General features: G+C 42.4%; 1 protein-coding gene across 9 annotated transcripts in view; it reads right to left on the reverse strand.

The window, feature by feature from the left end:
- itpr1b (inositol 1,4,5-trisphosphate receptor, type 1b) overlaps positions 1-21,217 on the reverse strand; it is a 542,905-nt gene that overhangs the window by 296,639 nt on the left and 225,049 nt on the right. For all 9 annotated transcript variants that reach the window (XM_072280628.1, XM_072280634.1, XM_072280631.1 and 6 more), the window contains exons 24-33: positions 20,104-20,254; positions 17,957-18,011; positions 15,833-15,998; positions 11,891-12,073; positions 10,864-10,953; positions 10,647-10,784; positions 9,758-9,883; positions 5,014-5,214; positions 3,040-3,291; positions 823-948 (exon numbers count right to left, since the gene is read on the reverse strand). In XM_072280628.1, the coding sequence (XP_072136729.1) occupies positions 823-948; positions 3,040-3,291; positions 5,014-5,214; positions 9,758-9,883; positions 10,647-10,784; positions 10,864-10,953; positions 11,891-12,073; positions 15,833-15,998; positions 17,957-18,011; positions 20,104-20,254 (1,488 nt within the window). The remainder of the gene's footprint in view (positions 1-822; positions 949-3,039; positions 3,292-5,013; positions 5,215-9,757; positions 9,884-10,646; positions 10,785-10,863; positions 10,954-11,890; positions 12,074-15,832; positions 15,999-17,956; positions 18,012-20,103; positions 20,255-21,217) is intronic.

Raw genomic sequence — 21,217 nt, forward strand, 5'->3', positions numbered from 1 at the left:
GTTTGTTGAAATATTTATCTCCACCGCAAATAGCGGGAAGTGTCATGTCAAAGAGAACAGACTTAATATTAAATGTGCTTGATACGTGTGGCTGAAGATGACAATTCAACCCCTCCCCCCACCCCACTCTTCACCAACCACACGTAGGTATCATATTCCACAGTCTATATAGAATGCTCTCAAGGTGGCTCTCATATTGAGCAACTATTGTATCACTGTCAATTGATAAAGCCACCCAGGGATCAAGAAAAGGTAATTTCCCAAAATATTAGGACACACACACAGAATGCTGGAGGAACTCAGCAGGCCAGGCAGCATCTATGGAAATAAAGAGTACAGTTGGTGTTTCAAAAGGTCAACTGTACTTTTTTCCATAAATGCTGCCTGGCCTGCTGAGTTCCTCCAGCATTTTGGGTGTGTTACCCGGATTTCCCACATCTGCAGATTTTCACGTTTGTGATTGGATGCTAAATGCTGCCTGTGCTTCCTTATCACGCAAACAGGTTAAACATTTTAAAGCCCTTCTGGCATCTGCAAAGAGAAGGATTTCATTAGATCAGTTTATTGTGGTGATGCAATAAAATTTTGTGTTTCCAATTTAGCTGCAAGTGTTATGAGCTGAAGAAACACAATTCTGCTCAACTCTTCAATGAACTGAGACATAAATCTAGATAAGATGGAGTTATTGCTGGCTATTACGACCCGCAGATTGAGAAACACAAAGTACAGCCACCTGATCATCTCCTGTTCCCAAGGGACAAGTCACTCAAAACATGGGGCACACAATTCATGCAGTCTCCAAAGGCAAGCACAGACACTTACCCTACAAATGTCCACAAGAAAGTTCTCAAAAAGCTTCCACATATGATTGCTGGTATAAATTTCCTTCATCTCCACCTCTGTGTCCACATAGCAGTGATTGAGAAAGTTAATGTAAGCAATTTTCACCTAGGAAAAGAAACAAATTATTGGCACATGCTATCTCAGAGTATACTGTACAGAGAGCTCTGGGGAAAGAGGGCTTGAAAATTGACATCAAATTGCTCAGGTTTATAAATAAGTTGGTGGGATACAAAATGGATGCTTCCAGATCTGCAGAGAAAGGTCTCAAGCTAGTTGACACAGCACAATCAGTTATTGCACCCAATATCTTTGACATAAAATAGTGGTGTTTGAAAGCTTAAGAACTTTGATTGCAGTAGGAAGATGGCTGGAATATTATTTCACAATAAAGCACAACAGTTCCTATCAGTGCAACACACACACACACAATGCTGGAGAGACTCGGCAGGTCAGGCAGCATCTATGGAGAGGAACAAATGGTTGACATTTTGGGCCAAGATTCTTCATCAGGGCTGGAAAGGAAGGGGGAGAAATTCCAGAATAAAGTGATGGGGAGGGGGGAGGGAAAGCAGTTCAAGCTAGGAGGTGAGAGGCGAAGCCAGGTGGGTGGGAAAGGCAAAGGGCTGGAGAAGGAGGAATCTGATAGGAGAGTGGCCTATAGGAGAAAGTGAAGGAGGAGAGGCACAAGGGGGAGGTGATAGGCAGGTGAGGAGAAGAGAAGAGGTAAGAGTGTGGCCAGAATAGGGAATAGAAGAAGAGGGAAGGTGGGGGGGGGGGGAGGAGTGAGAAAGAAATAGCAGACATTGGAGAAATCAAAGTTCATGCCATCAGATTGCAGGCTACCCAAATGGAATATGAGGTTTTTACTCCTCATATTACTGTCTCATCGTGGTAATAGAGGAGGCCATGGATTGACATGTCAGAATGGGAAAAAATACAAATCTACAGCACATTACAGGCTCAGCCCACAATGTTGTGCCGACCACGCAACGTACTCTAGAAGCTGCCTAGAATTTTCCTACCACATAGCCCTCAATTTTCCTCAGCTCCAAGTACCTATCCAATAGTCTTAAAAGACCCTATTGTATCTGCCTCTACTAGAGTCACTGGCAGTGCATTCTACACACCTACTACTCTGTGCGTGAGAATGGGGATGGGAATTAAAATGCTTGGCCACTGGGTAATCCTGCTCTTTGCTGATGGAGAGGCAGTGTTCGAAGGTTCCCATCAATACCTATATAGTTTATCAATAACCTGTTAAAGGAATTTTTCACCCAACCAGAATACCCTTTCAGTAATGAGCAGATGGGCCTGGCATACCATCTGCATCAGGAATGGTCGCTTCTAAGAATGCAACCTTTAAAGTGTTATCCATCAGCAAAAATATCAATATTCTATTCTGACCAAAAACGTTTTACTCCTTTTACCAGGTCATCAGAAGCAGCAATTGAAGCAAACATAGTTGTTTGAAAAAGTTACTCAAAGAAAACTTTGCTTCTGCCAGTCACATTCCCTCTGTCACTGTATTTACAAGCATCATGTATTCAAAGAATAAACTAATTATTGTACTTCTGTCACACTAAAATGAAAACAATATTAACATTTTTAATCAATGGACTTCTCACCCCCACCCCCGTCATGCAAATCAGCTAATTTTCAGAGTAACCATGGAGGCTTCTCAAACAGGGGTGACTTCATTTGAAGCAGACATGACCATCACTTCCACATCTCCAGCCTATAATAGATGTTAGGAGCACGAATAAAGAGAATTCAGATCATTCTTAGTCAGCGTTGGTGCCACACAATCCTATCAACTTGTGTGGTCTGCAAACTGAATATTAAGAGTAGCAGATCAAATCCAAAAATCTGTAAAATAGAAGAACAGGAGAGACACAATTGGGTGAATTGGCAGCATTAAATAGCCCCTAATGTCAGTGAATGGTAGGAGAATTGGGGTAGAGTAAATGAGAAGCTGAGAGAAAGTAAATTGCAGGGAAATAAATGCAAGATGCTGGAGTAGATTTGAGTGCCAGTGCAGACCCAGTGAGCTGAATTAGAAATCAGCATGAAAAGTTAGACAATATTAGACAGGAGTGGATCAAGTAAATTAGGATTACACAATTCCTTATATCAAAGGTCATTTACCATATATTGAACCAACACCAGAGGGCTGAGAACCCTGGACGGTCCACTTACCTCAGGTATGCAGTCCTCATGGGTTGACACTCTGACAATGTCATCCAATGGTAAAAGAGAGTTGCATTTTATCTCTGTGTAGACATTTTTGCCCTCGGTGCAGACTGCCAGCAGCTCCACCAAGTGGATGTGGTACATGAGGGGACTGTTCTCGTCCATCCGGTCCCGCTCAGACCGCATCATTTGTACTAAAGTCTGGAAGGAAGCTCGGTCGTTGTAGAAAATCAGAACATCTTCACCAGCATTCACCAGCTGCCAACAAACAAAGGTTCCAAAACAGTTCAGCAATATGATTGCATTGGAAAATGATGAACGCTAACAAAATTGGACAATAGACCACAAAAATTGACTACTTGACTAAACTGGTGAAATGAACGTCTCTTCCGCTTTCACGGCCGTTAGACCATAACATGTAGGAGCAGAATGAGGCCATTTGGCCCATCGAGTCTGCTGTGCCATTTCATCATGGCTGATCCATTTCTCACTCAGTTCCAATCTTTTTCCTCCTCCCCGTATCCCTTCATGCCCTGACTGATCAAGAATCTATCAACCTCTGCCTCAAATATACATAAAGACTGCCTCCAAAGCTACCTGTGGCAATGAATTCCACAGATTCACCACTCTCTGGCTGAAGAAATTCCTCCTCATCTCTGTTTTAAAACGGGCACCCTTTTATTCTGAGGCCGTGTCCTCTGGTCTTAGACTACCCCACCATAGGAAACATCCTCTCCACATCCACTCTATAGAGGACTTTCGACATTTGATAGTTTCCAATGAGATCCCCGCCTCATTCTTCTGAATTCCAGTGTGTACAGCCCCAGAGCCATCAAACGCTCATAAGATGAGCTCTTAAATCCCAGAATCATTTTCGTGAACCTGCTTTGAAAATCCTCTCCGGTGTCAGCACATCCTTTCTTAGATAAGGGACCCAAAACTGTTCACAGTACTCCAAGTGAGGCCTCAGTGCCTTCTAAAGCCTCAACATTACATCCTTGCTTTTATTTTCTAGTCCTCTCGAAATGAATGTCAACATTACGCAGTACTTCTCCTCAGTCCTTGGAGGTTGCAATTGGTACAGCAGCAATTGGTTAGAGTAATTTTAGCTGCACTTGGTGACTGTTGCATCCTGCTTGAAAGTGGCCCGTGCTGACATCCAGTGGACAGGTTGTACCAGTCACCGGCTGCAAGATATTTATCTCAAGATATTTGAATGAGCAGTTAACCAAAACATTTTCTTCAAATATAGTAAGAATGTCATTGTTTTAACATATTTTCTCTTGCTTACTCGCTTCTGAAGCCACATTTCATTAGTTGCTGAGAAAAGATAGGAACTGAAGCTGCTCCAAACAGCAGCCTATTGAGGACATGCAGCAACTTCCTTGCTAAGAGGACCAGGGCTTGCACCTCAGGGGAGAAAAGAGCTCCATGTACAGAGTGCACTCGGTATTTTGTAAAGAGCATAGGAAGCCATTCAGCCCTTCATGCCAGTTCCCTGAAAGATGTATTCGTCTCCACATTCTGCTCTTTCCAGGCAGACGACTCCCTCCTCAACAACCCCCCTCCACCAAATCACCACTTCCAGTTCCCTGTTAATAAATTATTACTGAATCACCCCATAATCTTGTCAGGTAGTGTGTTTGGTTCATAGCAATTTGTTGCACTATAAAACAGTCCCATCATCCACTCTGAACCTTCCCCCTGATTCATTTACCAATTATTGCAAATCTTCTCTTGCTCAAACTCCCTCCCATTTTGTGTCCTTGCTAATCTGTTTTTTCCTAACAGAGACTGCGCAATTGTATTTTAACGTCTTTGGACAGAAACTTCCCTCGTATACCTTGCTGACCCCTTTATTAGGCAACATGCATTCCTTGAGACTTGATTGACAGGGCTGAGGAGTCTGTGGGTTAATGTCCGCATTGATAAGTCATAGACCTGTTGCGTTTACCTCAGTATCCATCGTGGACCACATACCTCAGCCATGACCATGTCCTGGCACTTCTTGATAAACTTCCCTTCTGCCTTCACAATGGTCTGAAGGAACTTGAGGTACTGGACATTGCGGCCATGTGTCTCGATACAGTGCACAAAGTGCTGCACCACTCGCTCGTTGATCTCACTGCACAGCTGGAAATTGTTCATGAAGATGTGTTGCATGGTCACAGCCTCCAGAATCTGAAACAGCAAGCCTCCAATTAGGGATTCATACTACTAAATAGCAGATGAACTTGGTGCCAAACCCCGCAGTCCAACCGTACCTCCAATCATTACTCCCAGAGTACTTGGAGCAGCATTGACAGTAACTTGAATTACATTATAGTTGGCACGGTTAGTAGGTTTACCGATGATACCAAGATTTTCAGGACATGAATAGCAAAAGTTTAAAGGGATATGGAGCAAATGCAGGTAAATGGGCCAACTCAGGCAAGCAACTTAGTTGGCAGAGACAAGTTGGGCCACGAGCTCCAAGCCAGCACACAGCAAGCGTCCACAGAAGGTTCACCAGGTATGTAGTAACCAACCAATGTGCATGAGGAATCAAGACCCTCTTTCAGCAGTGCCTATACATTGATTTTGCATCTTTCCAAGGGGGCTGTTTGGGCCTGAATTTAACATCTTTCCTGCAGTATACAACTTACTCTAGAGTGTCAACTTGGACTTGGGCAAAAGCAGCAGCACCACAAATACTCATTGTTTCAAGAATTTACACAGTGCTTTACACTGACAGCTAAAACCATCGTTCACAACTGTGCCCATTTCTCACTTCCCTTCTTCAATTGTTGAGGTTGAATTCAATCAGAATACAGTGCAATTGAGCATTCTCATCAATGACCGGTTATTGTGAAAGGCAGACGGAAGCCCGAAAACTGGGGGGACAATGTTGAATTGGGTGCCTTACCTCAATTAAAGATCTTTGATCATGGTTCATTTCAGTCACAACATCAGTTTTGATTAGGGGTTACTCAACCAACTACAACTCATCCATTTAGGAAAATCAATGGGACTTTGATCAGTCCCTCAGGGAAATCATTATGATAGATATTTACCATCTTCTACTGGCAAACGGAATGTTACATTAAAATGCTTGTGTAACTTTACCTTTTCTATGACCTAACTACTGAATAGCCTCTCAGATACCCCTTTCCAGGGCTGCACTGAGATTCAGGCCATTGGTCCTTCCCCGAATCATCCACGTTAAATTTCTTATTTAAAAGATGTCAGTGACCAGAATTGGATCAGATTTAATATCACTGGTATCTGTCATGAAGTTTGCTGTTTTGCAGCAACAATATACATTGATCATGCTGTTCTTAATACCTTCTTAACTTTGCTGTTTGTGGCTCAGGCATTAGTGCATGCATCCAGACCTTATTCTAGATCTATCTCCTCCCATTCTATTCCCGTCTTTCAATATCCATTCTTTTGATAAAACAGAATTCATTGAGGTGGATGGTGAAACCGGAGGGATATGATGGATAGATTTTCCAGCTGGTGTCTATAGTTGACTGCATAATCCGATACAATCCACAGCTGTCCCAACATTCCACAGAAGTTAAAATGGAAAATCTTTTAAATGGATTTGAATGATGTAGAGCGACAGTTCTACATAAACAAGATTAACTAAGGGCAGAAAGATGAGGAAATCTGCAGATGCTGGAAATCCCACATATACATACACACACACACAAAATGCGAGAGGAGCTCAGCTGGCCAACCAGTATCTATAGTGAAGAGTAAACAGTCGACATTTCAGGCTGTAATCCTTCATCAGGGCTGGGGGAAGAAAGATAAAAAGCTAGAGGAAGAAGGTGGGGCAAGGGGAGGAGGTAGTACAAGGTGGCAGGTGATAGGTGAAGTTGGGAGGGGGGAGGGATGAAGAGCTGGGAAGTTGATTGGTGAAAGGGATAAAGGGCTGAAAGGGAAACTGATGAGAGGGTAGAAGACCATGGAAGAAAGGGAAGGAGGAGGAGGTGACAGGCAGGGTAAGGAGTTAAAGTGTGAAAGGGAAACAGGAATGGAAATGATGAAGGTGGGCCTGTTCCCCCTCTCACCTCAACTCCCATTTACTGAACTATTTACTCTTTTCCACAGATGCTGCCTGGCCTGCTGAGTTCCTCCAGCATTTTGTGTGTTGCTTTCACTAAGGGTAGTTAACAGGAAAAAGGAAATCAAATAAATTTCAAAATGCACATTTAAAAAATTAATAGAATTTCTAATTTCCCCTTTAGTTCTAAGAACATTTTCAACCAAAGTAGTGAAACTGCATTTCCTGGGATGTTAGAAATTCCCCATGCCATTTGAACAATGCATGAGCATAAAAAGGATTTAATTCATCAATGGCTTGCTCCTCCCCTCCAAGTACTTGAGGGAATTAAGTCATAGAATTGCAGACTATTGAGTACCTTATTACAGCGTATCTGCCTACAAGACAATCATCTTCAAAACTGAGGTCAGCAGGTTATTGGGAGCTAATGGAACCCAGTAATATGGGGATAGAGTAGGAATGATGGAGTTGAAAGTCAGTCATGAAATCCAATGGCAGCGGAGGTTTACCTTTCACAAAGCGCTCTCCAACTCTTTCTGCAGTACATCGACGACTGCAATGGTGCTGTTTCGTGTACCCATGCTGAGCTTGTCAATTTCAAACTTCCCCTTCAGCTTCTACACTGCCATCAAATTTACTTGGTCCATCTCTGACACTTTTTCCCTTTCTTGATCTGTCTGTTGTTATCTCTACAGGCCACTGATATCTTTTATAAACTGACCAACTGACTCTCACAGCTATCTTGACTACGCCTCCTTCCACTGTCACTTGCAAAAATGCTATTTCCTCACCTCATTTCCTCCATCTCCACGGCATCTGTTCTCAGCACGAGTCGTTTCATTCTAGGACATCTAAGATGTCCTCCTTGGAAGAATGAGTTTTCTCTTCCTCTACCATTGATGCTGTCTTCACCTGCAGTTCCTCCATTTCTTGGGCATCTGCCCTCACCTCATCTTCCTGTTACTGTAACAGGGATAGAGTTCCCCTTTTCCTCATCTACCACCTGATAAGCCTCTGCACCCTTCACATCATTCTTCATAACTTCTGCCATCTTTAATGGGATTCTACCACTAACAACTTCTTTCCCTACCGTCTACTCTTTGCTTTTGGCAACAGTTGCTTTTTACGTGATTCCCTTCTCCATTCATCCCTTCGCACTCATCTCCCTCCTGGCACTTAATCCTTGCAAGTGAGACAAGTCCTACATCTGCCCATTCACCTCCTCCCTCACCACAATTAAGACCCCACAGTCTTTCCAGGTGAGGCAACATTTCACCTGCAAGACTATTGGGTACATCTACTATATCTTGCTTCATGTGTATCAGCCTCTACACCAGTGAGACTGGACACAAATTAGAGGACTACTTTGTCAAATACCTTCTCTAAATCTGCTACAAAAGATAGGATTTCTCCGTAGCCACACATTTTAATTCTACTTCCTTTTACAACACCTCAGTCTATGGCGTCCTCAACTGCCACGATGAGGCCGTTCTCAGGTCAAAGGGACAACACTTCATATTCCAACAGGGTAGCCTCCAATCTGATGGCATGAACATTGATTACTTTAATTAACAGGAATTTCACAAACCACCCCCTTCTCTCTTTTTCCATTCCCAATTTTGGCTCCTGTTATCCGCTTTATTGTTGCAAAATCTCAGATAGTGAAGAGAGAAGGTGATAGAAATAAGACTGGCTGGTTGAGTGGTGTCACAATAACAACCTTGCACTCAATATCAGTCAGACCAAAGAATCGATTGTGTACTTCAGGAAAGTACTTTGGAAGAATACATACCAGTCCTCAGAGAGGGGTCAACATTGGAAAGGGTGAGCAATTTCAAACTCCTGGGCATGAACATCTCCTAGGCCAACATATTGATACAATTACAAAGAAGCCATGGCAACAGCTATACCTCATTTGGAGTTTGAGGAGATTTGATATGTCACCAAAGACATCAGCAAATTACTTCAGATATTTTCTGGAGAGCATTCTAATTGGGCGCATCATTACCCAGTACGTAGGCTCCAAAGCACAGGATTGAACAAAAAACTGCAGTGTTGCAGACTCTGCCATCTCCACCATGGGCACAAGCTGCACCAACCATCAAGGACATCTCAAAAAGGTGGCGTTATTAATAAGGATCCTCACCACCCAGGACATGGCCTCTTTGCAGTAGTACCATCAGGCAGGAGGTACAGGAGCCTGAAAACACACACTCAAAATTTCAGGAACAGCTTCTTCCCCTCCATCAGATTCCTGAAAGTTTTCATGGGGTTAGTGAACCAACTTTACTATTTTGCTCTCTTTTTCATACTATTTACTTTTCTTGTTGCAACTTATAATAATTTTTTTTATATTGCAGTGCATTGTGGCCACAAGACAACAAGTTTCATGACCCATGTCATTGATAAGAAACCTCATTCAGAACTGGATTGGCTTGTTCACTGCTGCCACTTTTTGAGAGCTGTAAAGTCACTTGAAGGCACTGGACAGCTGCCTGGGTCCTTTCTAAAAGGTAAAACAGAGACTCACAAAAAAAGATAATACAGTGTACACATGGCCAGCACACTAGCTTCTCGAGAACACACCAACTTAAAGTGATCAGCTACTGGAATGAGACGCACATGCCGGCTGAGTGAGGTGGAAGGCAGCTGGGGTCTAAAAGCTGGACTTACCCCTGGATTAAGGAAAAGGTTAATGTGCTTGTGCAGAAGAGCCTGGTTCTGTGGGTTGCCAGCGCAGAAATTCTGCAGGAACTTGTGTGCCAGCTTCATGATCTCTTGCATTCTGATGTCTTCAGCCTGCGGAGGACAATAAGCCAACATAGTCAGGTTCCATGCACTGCCCTGCCTTGCTGTGAACCAGCAACACTGAGAGGCATAGATTATTAATTGGGGAGTCTGGGCTTGGCTGACAATTGCCAATTGGCCAGTTTCTCACACCCCTCCTTGTTTTTCATTCCAGAGAGTAATACACACCAGACGAGGACATGTGTCCGAAAGAGCCTTTCCCAGCATTTTTTATAGATCAATTTAATTTCCAACTTCATTATTTTTTATTTCAAGTACTTATCTAATCATCTTCTGCAAGGGATGATGAAATTTGCTTCCATCTATTTTCTGGCTGAAAATTCTGTACCATATCTCATTGTGTAAAACATTCGTCACATCAATTCAGGAACTTTTGTCAACTTTCACTGTAGACAGAAATTAAAATCCACTGCCGATTCAGTATGAACTGAATCAACTCAAAAGCTACTCCAAACTGTGTGTATTCATTTTGAAGGGTAAATCTATTAATGCATGGCACAATTATTCTCAGTTCCTGGGGCCTCACAAAGCAAGAGACCATTTACCCGTTGAAGACGACATTTCCTGCCACTTCCGATGATTCGCATGAAGCAAATACACAATTCCTGTTTGAGACCCAATAAACAACCTGAGCATCACTTCTGTCAGAAAAATTAAACTGGTGGCACATGTCTGCTGGAATATAGCCCAAGAACAACAGGCAAATAAGATATTGTAGGCTCAATTATAGCACTTTAAGAGGATCAGCCAGTACCTTCTCATAGGGAATCTGCAGAAGATCCAGGACAACGGTGTGAGCCCCCATGTTCCTCAGTAACCTTTGCTGCTGCTTGCGGCTTTTCCTCACAGTTGAACCTTCTTGGACACACAGCTTGCTCAGCCGGATGAGAACCTGGAACAGACAAAACACAGATTGGCATCTTTGAAGAAGCAATGAAGATAATATGCACTCCAAAGTTCAGACGCCTCACCTCTTTAATAACTCGATAATTCTTGCTGCTGGTGCTTTCAATGGTAACCACAGCATCAGAAGTGGCAGTCTGACCCTTGGCAAAGTCACCCTGTGTAGAACAGATAGATACACTTTCTCTTAATTTAAAGGATGGTACTGCAATTTACAAAAATCACCATGCTGTGTGTGGAATACATCACAAAGCTTCTGGCAAGGTTTTAGGAAAAAGCAGCATCTGATTTGTTGATTCTTATAAAATAGACTTAATGGCTTTTATCTCTCCCATTGAAAGACCCACCTGTCAACATGAAGAGAGATGTCATGTGAAGATAACTTATCTCACTGACTATAACACTAAACATTTTGGTATTTATAGGGTTACCTGTCAGATCACTGGGTAAAACCTGGATTAGTAACCGAATAGAATAATTCTCCTTAAATATGTCCTCTCCTCCAGATACTTGTTTTGTATTTGTATTATACTGCTTCTCAATTTTATCAACACTACATCAAAAGAGTTAAGCAGGTGTTAAAGGAAGCTTGTCCTCTCTCCCAGGTCTACTATCTTTTTAAATTGTCTTAGGCCCTTTGTGCATTTAACCCCCCCCCCCGGACACACACACAGACACACACACACACACACATATTCATGATCACACTCACATATTTTTTTTTTTGGTAAAAGTGTAGCTGTAATAGACACCAGCAATTCTCAAACAGTGATTGCCCAGTTGGGTCAAAACCAAAATACTGGAAATACTCAGCAGGCCAGGAAGCATCCGTGGAGGGTAAAATAGAGGTAACATCTCAGGTCAATGACCTTTCATGAAAAATGCTGAGATGAAAGGTCATAAACCTGGAATATTAATTCTGTTTCGCTTTTCACAGATGCTGCCTGATCTATGAATGCTTCCAACATTTTCAGTTTTTATTTCAGATTTCAATCATCTGCAGTCTTTTGCTTTTCCAATAATTCTCCCAATTGAGTGACTTCTGCTGCTAGTGCAGCTACAAGTTTGCTTCTCCTATCATGGAACACATCTTACATCTTTTTTCTTTTTCATTTCATTTCCTCCTGTTGCACTGTCACCACCTTCCATTGACTCATCGTGGGCATGGCCCTTGAAAACCCACAGCTCGGACTTTTCTACCAACAGCCTCAGCTGGTCCAGGTCGGCCTTGATTTGCTTGTAGTTTTCCACATCCTGGCTGGTGACAAGCAGTTGGACCTGAAGGATATCACAGAGGGATCAAACAATGAAACCCAGAATGAACAAAGTCATCCGTTTAATAATACCTCAAGTTCTTGCACTTGGTGGAGTCCAATCTTTTCGACACATGGCGATTATTCACAAACATGAACTCCAAAGGATCTGTGGGAGTGGGCGAGGAGAAAGACAAATGGTGTCCTTGTTCCAAGAAATCATTCTGATCAAACAAAAAGGAGGGGCAGGGAGCAAAAAAGCCTTCGTACTGTCAATGCAACTAACCTCCTTCTCTAGAAAGGAAGCACTACACCAACTGGAATCCATTGCCCTAAAAAGCTGTGCTTTAACAAGCTCACATTTCCAGCCAACTCTAGTGAACATATTTTTGGGCTGCAATGTAGAAATAAAAGTATAGTATTGAATTCTGCTTGGAACAGTGCTTGTTGACCTGCTATTTATTTGTAAGTAAACATTAATGTGTAGAGTGCCAAGGTAATTACTCAGACACCACAAATAAACCTCAGTAAAATCTAACTTCATATCTTTGAGTTCTCCCCGTGTTACGTTACTAGGAGGCTCTATTTGGTTGTCATGGACACCCTCCTGAAAGACAGACATTCAGACCACTTATTGAAAGAACAGCAATAATCTTTCAAAGTGAATGGCTTAGGCAAACTTGAAACTTCGATCACAACACAACTTCAGCAACACGACTCCACTTGTAACATATGCTAGCTTTGAAATACTCCTTCAACCACATAATACATCCTCAAAATTAAACCTAGTTTCTATGCTATAATTGTGACATCAAGATTAAAGCATGTCAGAGCCTCTGGGAAGATAAGTTGTAATACCCTTACTCAATGGTTCAGCACTAACTGGATGGGACGGGGATCCTGCTCCTATGCTGTGGTGGTCTATGACTCCACAACTAGGACTTAGACCTGTGCCTCCTTGAACTCATTTTCTAGTGGAAAGATACTTGAGGTAATTAATGCTTAAAAATATTAAAGAATAAAGGAAGAGTTTATGAACGAGACAGACATAATGAGGCAGGAGACGGGAAAGTTAAGTAAAGTTGAATCATTTTCCAATGTACAAGATGCAATGAAGTAAAATTTCTGGATGTGAAAACAGTTGGTAAACTCAATGAAAGTAGTGAACTGACTTGAAGCAGGAGGGATGGAAGTCCTACCAGAAGACGCCATTCAGAGGAAACCAGTCAGAACCTCCATCTGCTGCTCCATTTAATAGAATCATGGCTGATATCACTCTGAGGCACAGCCTCAAATTACAAGGATGTCCTTTTACAACAGTGATGAGGAGGGATTTCTTTAGCCAAAGGGTGGCGAATCTGTGGAATTCATTGCCTCAGAAGGCTGTGGAGACTAAGTCATTAGATATCTTTAAAGTGGAGGTTGATGGGTTCTTAATTAGAAAGGGTGCCAAAGGTTAAGGGAAGAAGGCAGGAGAGGAGAGTTGAGAGGGAAAAATAAATCAGCCATGATTGAAAAGTGGAGCACACTCGATGGGACAAATAGCTTAATTCTGCTCCTATATCTTATGGACTCCTGCGAATCCCTGACACGATTACTCAAGGCGCGAGAAAACAGCTCGATTGGCATGAAGAACCACGAGCCCATCTGTTTGAACATCAAAGCCCAGAATGACTTTCCAAACCAGACACACAACTGCACATTGAGCTACTCACAAGTTTCTAAATCATCAAGACTGGAGTCAAGAGATGGCCCAAGTAAGGCTAGGTATGGACGTGAAACACTAAATCTGAGGGCAATAAGCACCTGTACAGCTAGAATCAGATAGTGTCCAAGGATCTACCCTGGAGAGGGAACAAGAACAAAGGAGCACAACAGGAAATTCAAGTTGAACCATCCCAGAGGAAGATCATTCAGCCCTTTGAAGCTGCTTTACTGTTCAATGAGATCAAAGTTGAAACTGTCAAGCTACACTTATCCCAACTCTCCTGCTATGCCAGGAGATACCGAGCTGAAGCAGACAGGTGAATTTAGTGCAGAGTAAACTTGAAGGAATGGTGGGACTATTGCCATTTCTAGAAATCCAGTCCTGATTGCCTCAAAGCTAATTTGTATTAATTGATCAGATTTAGGCTTTATCATGACATAGAATGATTGACCAGATGATCCTTTGCTCAGGATTTTGTTTCCAAGGATCAACTTTATTCGCCATCTACATATATTAGGAATTTGCTGTGGTGGGTTGGCAGGACATGCAACAATGAACAACATTCAACAATAAGAATGATGAATTTCATAAAAATTTAGAAGGATATGAAATAAAATATGCACATGTACCAGCATGTACTATAAAAAGTGGTTTAAAGTGATTACAGTGCAGTGACAGGTAATTGATAGAGAAAAATCTAAAGAAGAATTCCATCCAAAAAACACATTAGGATTAATCTCTAGGTATCTTTCCATTATTCATCAACACTGTTCACAAAAAAAATCCTTAGGCTGTGCTCTCAGTGAAGGGGACCAGAGTCTGCATTCCCAGAGCCTTGTTAACACTTGACTAAACATGGAAAGTTGCTGTTGTTCCTGGGTAGCATTTTTCGCTGTTTCCTCAGCATTTGTCTGTATTTTACGAGGCTGAATTGTTAGCTCAACGCTCAACCAAGCACGGATGGAAACCATGCAAGCAACCAGCCGGATTCAAACCCAGGACCATTTGCCTCAAAGTCCGGTTCTGATACCATTACACCACTGCCTGGCATAAGCACACAAAGTAACTATGTTTCAATCTAATCAAGAACAAAACAATGGAGCTGCAAATGTACGCTTGATTATTAAGGCCAAGAACTATGTTGATAACCACACTGCTAGATTATAAGCAATACCAGCACATATTACTTAAAAATGTTTGCAGGATGGGGGCAGAAGGGATGGAAGATAAAATGCTGCAGCTAATAGTGCTGCTACCACAGCTCTAACAACTTGTCTTCGACACTGACCTCCTGTGCTGCCTGTGTGGAGTTTACATGTTCTCCTTGTGAACGTGTGGGCTTCCCACACCCCAAAGGCATTCGGTTGGTAGGTTAACTGGCCATTAAAATGATACCCAGTAGCGAATGAGGTGTAGGATCTGAAGGTGTTGGAGGAGTAAGTTCATGGGAGCGTGGGATAGGGCAGTATTAACATAAAAACACATAGTTGGTTGTTAGCATGGACAACAGACTGTTTCCACACTGTATCTCTCTACAACATGAACACCTTATACCGAAGATACACAAACCACTGATCGTCAGGCTTTCTCCAGACAGGGGAGCACAAGCCGATAAGCAAATGGAACTGGGAGTTTGCACCACAGAGCTGGCACATTAAGTTATACTCCTTATATTTTTATTTGACTTATCCATATTCAGTGTTTCCATTTGTCAGTCATATTATTGTCCCACATCGCAAAAAGTTGAAACACAGGATCCACTACAGTCACCACTGCAACTCCCCCTCCAAGAAGAGGCAACCTAAAAACTTAAATAGCTTTGCAGCCAAATCCTCTGCAGTTATTGAGTTCATCCAGAACAGTTTTATAAAAGTATGCTTCTTTGAATAGTCATCTAACATTGGAGAATATATCTCCCATTAACAGGAAACACATGGCAACGGTCATGCACTTACAACCCCTTAAAGACGACAGGAATTTCAAAGACTAAAAGAACATCACTTTATTCCTGCAGAAAGAAGCAGCCAGCAAACTGGGCAGTGTTTACATTAGCCATCTGCAGAAGTCTTCAAATACCTGCTTAAATGCTTGAAGGACCTCTTGCCTCTGGCTAAAGTGTCTAAACAGCAGATGGAGAGCTCCAGATACCAAAGGTGGATAGTCGTGCATTGTGAGATGAAGCAGGACCCGCAGAAAAGTTCTTCCTCCGTGATCATCCAGATCTAATGGTGTATTCTCATCACTACATTGGAAGAAAAACAGAAATAACACATGATATTAATTTCCAGATAGAAAACTTGCATTTCAATGGCATAATAAATGATCTCAGGTATTGCAAAAATACATTAGAGCTAATAAATGCTTTTGTACTGTAGTCACTGCTCCGGTGAAGAAGAAAGTGGAAGACGTTTGCAAAGGACATCAGTTCACTAAATTTGCATTTACAATGTCAATCACGCAATATCCACTGGCTAGTCTCGTTACACCCTATGGGATCTTGCTATGCCTCACTCTGTTGCCACGATTCCAATACTACAACAGTGACTACAGCTCGAGGAGCAGAGCTCCATAACACCCCTGGATATCCACTTCTGAGCAGCAGTAGCTATTTAACCGGAGATCCTGTTGATTGGTGCTCTTAGCTTGCAGCATCCATTCATCCCAAGGGTTGCAATGTGGAAGCTAGCTCCGTAAAGGCACTATCCAGGACATGCATACTAGGGATTGTGCTCCGAGTGTCTGCAGCCTTCCTCCATCTTCTGGACATTAAACTTCCCTTAACTTCTTTTTACCAACCACCTCCCCTCTTCTAGGGGACATTGTCCTAAATCTATGCCTCTTGAGGCAAAGAGCAGAAATTGACTCCCCCCCCCCCCCCCCGCCCCCAGAGAGTACTGAATCTGTGGAATTCTCTGCCAGGAAAGCAGGAGAGGCTCATTCATTAAATATAATTAAGACACAGTTAGATCGATTTTATCCAAACAGGGAACTAAAGATTATAGGGAGAAAGGCAGACGTGTGAAGCTGAATCCACAGCCAGATCAGGCGTAGTCTTATTGAATGTGAAGCAGGCTTGATGGGCTGGATGGCCTACCCCTTCTCCTATTTCTTATGTTCTTATAAGTATTGGCAGGATACTGTGGAGTACTTCCTCGTCTTCAATATATTTTCATAGAATACCTCCAAGTTCAAAGAATACTCATTATCAAAGTATGTATATATCAACACATACTACCCTGCAATTCAATTTTTTGCAGGCATCCCCTCTAGTCCAAGAGCCTTAGGAATGAGGGGTAATAACTGTTCCTGAGCATGATGGTGAAAGCCCTGAGGCTCCTGAACCTTCTTCTGGATAGGAGCAGCAAGAAGACAACATGGCCTGGATGATGGGGGTCCATGATGGATGCTGCTTTCCTGCGACAGCACTTCATGTGGATATGCTCAATGGTGGGGAGGGCTTTACCCGTGATGGACTCCGCCATACGCACCACGTTTTCATGGTCTTTTCTGTTCGAGGGCATTGGCTTTTCCATACCAGTCTGTGATACAACTAGTCAGCATACCCTCTGTCAGTATACTAAGTTCATTGAAATTTTAGAAGATAGGCTGAATTTTTTTTTTAAACTTTTAAGAAAGTAGAGGAACAGCTGTGCTTTCTTTATAACATTCATGCAAGGTCAGATTATGCCTCAGTTTAACATCAGACCTTCAAGATAGCACATTCAGCGCTGATATGCTCCTCCCACATCAAACATATGTAACTAGAGCAAGACAAATGTTTGGAACCCACCCCCTCCACCAAAAAAAACACATACGGGAGTGCGTGTAGACACAGATATTCCATTTAGTGTTCACTGCTACGATGGGTCTGGCATACCTTTATTCATTTAATGTTATATCTGGAATTGTAATCTACAGTGGGCACAGACACATGCCTATGCCCAGGCAAGTGAATGGCTTCCTGGTATTCCTATCAAATGTACTAATGCTGTGCCACAATCTGAACTCGGCACATGTTATAAATGGACTATGGCCGGGTCTCAACTCACTTACATCCTTCATTTCTTGTGCCTTTACGCCCTTAATGCACAGCATCACACAGCTGCCCATTGTTCAGCTCTCATTTGGAAAGGGCAACAGCCAACAAGAACTACGATACGGTTATTGACAGCTTCCAAAACATCAAACATTAATACTTGCCTTCCACCAAAAATCCCTTCAGCTTGCTCTTCGATATGCTCAAAATCTAATGTCCCTGTAAAACAAATGTGAGAACCCAGGCAGTTACTCAAACCATCACCAGTAACTTTTTTTTAAAAAAAGAGATAAATATAAGCTGGTTTGCTCTGATCAAATTACACTCGTCCAAGTGACCAATAATTTTGTTCACAATTACAGTTTCTTAAAAATTTCCTCCAAGGTGGGTTAAACTGACAAGTTTTAATTGCTGGATGCATCCTTTTTGAACAAGGACATAACATTTTCAGATTTCCAGAACTTAAGCACTACACGTTTTTATTGTGGCCAACATGTAATCTTTATGTTACTTCACCCAGCAACCTCAAATGCATTCAAGCTGTACCAAGTGAATTATGCTCTAAATGTAGCTAAACCTTTATCAATTTTTCAGTCCTAACAAAGGGTCTCGGCCTGAAACGTCGACTGTACCTTTTCCTAGAGATGCTGCCTGGCCTGCTGCGTTCACCAGCAGCTTTGATGTGTGTTGTTTCAATTTTTCTCTCACTCACCATCTTAGTGAAAAGTTCTTTTGCTGATTCCCTCTGTATCACCAAAGGATTAATGAAAATTACTTCAGCCATTCTTACTACCCACATAAGATCAACATCTTGGTACCCTATCAGTCCCAACTTATCTGTAACAGCCCACTCACAGTCGTAAGGTGCAACCACTTGGCCGAGTATGATGTTCTCCAAAAGGATGGTCTATTGGTGGATCTTCAGGTAGTTTGCTGTTGCCAAAGGGCTCTTTCTGCCTCAGTCCAAGGGCCAGTGACTGAATCAAACACCCACCACCCAAAGTGCCTGATTGTGACTAGGGGGCTTCCGACCTCAAAAATCGTGCTTCCTTTTCAACTTGCTGTTTGCCACAGGACTTAATCCAGAATGTTAGTGTGGATTCCCTGCATGGATATCGCCTGTGCGTGACTTTGTTTAATGTGGGGAGGCTGATGCACAGGTCGCCAGTCCACGGTCCTGGACTGCTTGGGAACAGGGTCAGGTTTCAGGGGCATGGAACGCAAGGCATCAGGGGACACTAACTTTACCGCTGCCTTCTGCCATCACTGCTGTTGTGATGTGTCATCACCTTCCACCAGCTCCGCTGTTGAGGTCTGGGTTGGATCGCCCCTTGTCTGTAAACTCCCCCGTGTCCTTACATCCACAGGTGACTCTACCAGGGGCTAAGTTTAAGATGGCTATGCATCACTCTTGGGACCTCAGGAACTCACAAGCCTCTCCACCAGGATGAGGTTACGATCCTCAGAGAACCACTTACAGTTTATACATTGTACAAGATCTTTTGAATCCCTTTATTTTGTCACCTGTCTTTTCTTATACTCTTCCTTTAACCCTCTTACTTACTGTTATAATCCCCCATCTGAACTTTTCATTATCAGTCTGGTTCTCAATTATGTTATCCAGTTGTAGGATGTAAATTTAAAAAAAAATTAAGATACTGCCCAAGAAACATTGGTCAGCAAGCAAAGGGATGCTGGAAGATTTGTACCTGGTCAGCAGAGTTTAACCTAACTTTAAATCCAGTGGAAGATGGGGATTGAACAGCTTAAGGGGAGGATACCCATGAGTATATAAAGACCAAGTATATTAAATAAAGGCATATATTAGACAGGATTCAAAAGTAGCTGATCTGAGGCCAAGCCTGAGCTGGGATGAGGTTCGGAGGTGATCAGTGTTCATGTGGATAAATGTTTCAATGTTCCTCTCATTACATGTGGCACAAAGGGCTGCAGATACTCTAGTTTTGGGTTCAGACAGTGGCCAAAGAGGAAGTTAGTGGCTGAGTAATGGAGATCAGAATAGTGACCAAACCCAGAAGGTGGGATCTGTGGTTTGGATTTGGAGGAAGTTTGTATTTGTGCAATGAGATGTCAGCCTCGCACTCTCTTGATTTAGAGTCAGTGGATAGCCAAGAGCAATGGAGCATTGCTAGAACTGGGCAGCAGTGCAAAATGTTATGAAACTGTGCTTTTAGATGTTGATGAGGTGGATTAGCAACAACCTCTGATAAATTTCAGAGCGTCAAAAAGTTTAAGGATCGTGTCCTCTAAGACAACGAGACATCCAATAAACCTTCTCGTTGATACAAACCTGGAACATTACTTGTCCCGTCCTGAGAAGCCGATCCGATGCTTGGTGGGGAGTCTGTCGACTGATGATGTGCATTGCTTTCATCAAACTCTCGTTTAAATATGGAGAGAAGACAAGAGATTCGATAATCCAAACGGACATTCAAAATGAACTGGAACAGGAATGATAAGAATTATGGGTTTACGGGTACTGCCTTTGCCTCAAAATTAAATACAACCCCTTCCACAATTTCAGGATGTCTCAAGGCTTTTAACAGTCAATCACATGTTTTTGAAATGTTGAACCCAGGAGCCTGCTTGTGCACAGTGGAGCTCCACAAACAACAACGAGACAATTACCAGATTTTTTTTTCCATAGTATTGGGCTTGGTTGGGAATACTGCCATTCTCTTCTTCAAAATAGTGTTCATGTTCAAAGTAAATTCATTATCTCTGTATGTGCTACACTGAGATTAATTTTCTTGCAGGAATTCACAGTAGAACAGAGAAATATAATACAATCAATGAAAAACTACAAAGACTGACAACCAATGTACAAAAGACAAACTGTGCAAATACAAAAATCATAATAAATAAATCAATAATTCTAAGAATATTAATGTAAACTCCTTGAAATTAAGTCAATAGGTCATGGAATCAGTTCAGTGAAGTCTGGAGAATGTATAAACAGTCACCCAAAAGCTAGTCTGGGTCTGGGTGTAATAACTCATCAAAAATACATCTCCAACAGTACATGCAGATCCGGAGTAACCTCTTCCCCACCTTCTAACTGTGCCTTCTTCCCCCCTTTTAGAAACATTTTGTCTATCCCTCTCCATAGATGCTGCCTGGCCAGAGTTCCTCCAGCATTTTGTGTGTTAGTTTGGATTTCCAACATCTGCAAAGCTCACATTTATGATTTGCTGCTCTACTACAAAGAGTCCTCAAGGTATGTCAGCCCAGAAGTTTAATTCTTCTCAACGGGAGTTCAGTGAGACCCTCTCTCACTGCTGTCCGTGATCTCTGCTGCTCTCAGACTCACCTCTTACCTGCCAGCTTGTCTTCCTTCCCCTCACCACCCACCCCAACCACCTTATTCTGGCTTCTGTACCCTTCCTTCTTCCTTTCCAGTCCTG

The sequence above is a fragment of the Mobula birostris genome, chromosome 16 (genome assembly GCF_030028105.1).
Source record: "Mobula birostris isolate sMobBir1 chromosome 16, sMobBir1.hap1, whole genome shotgun sequence".
Lineage (NCBI taxonomy): Eukaryota > Metazoa > Chordata > Chondrichthyes > Myliobatiformes > Myliobatidae > Mobula > Mobula birostris.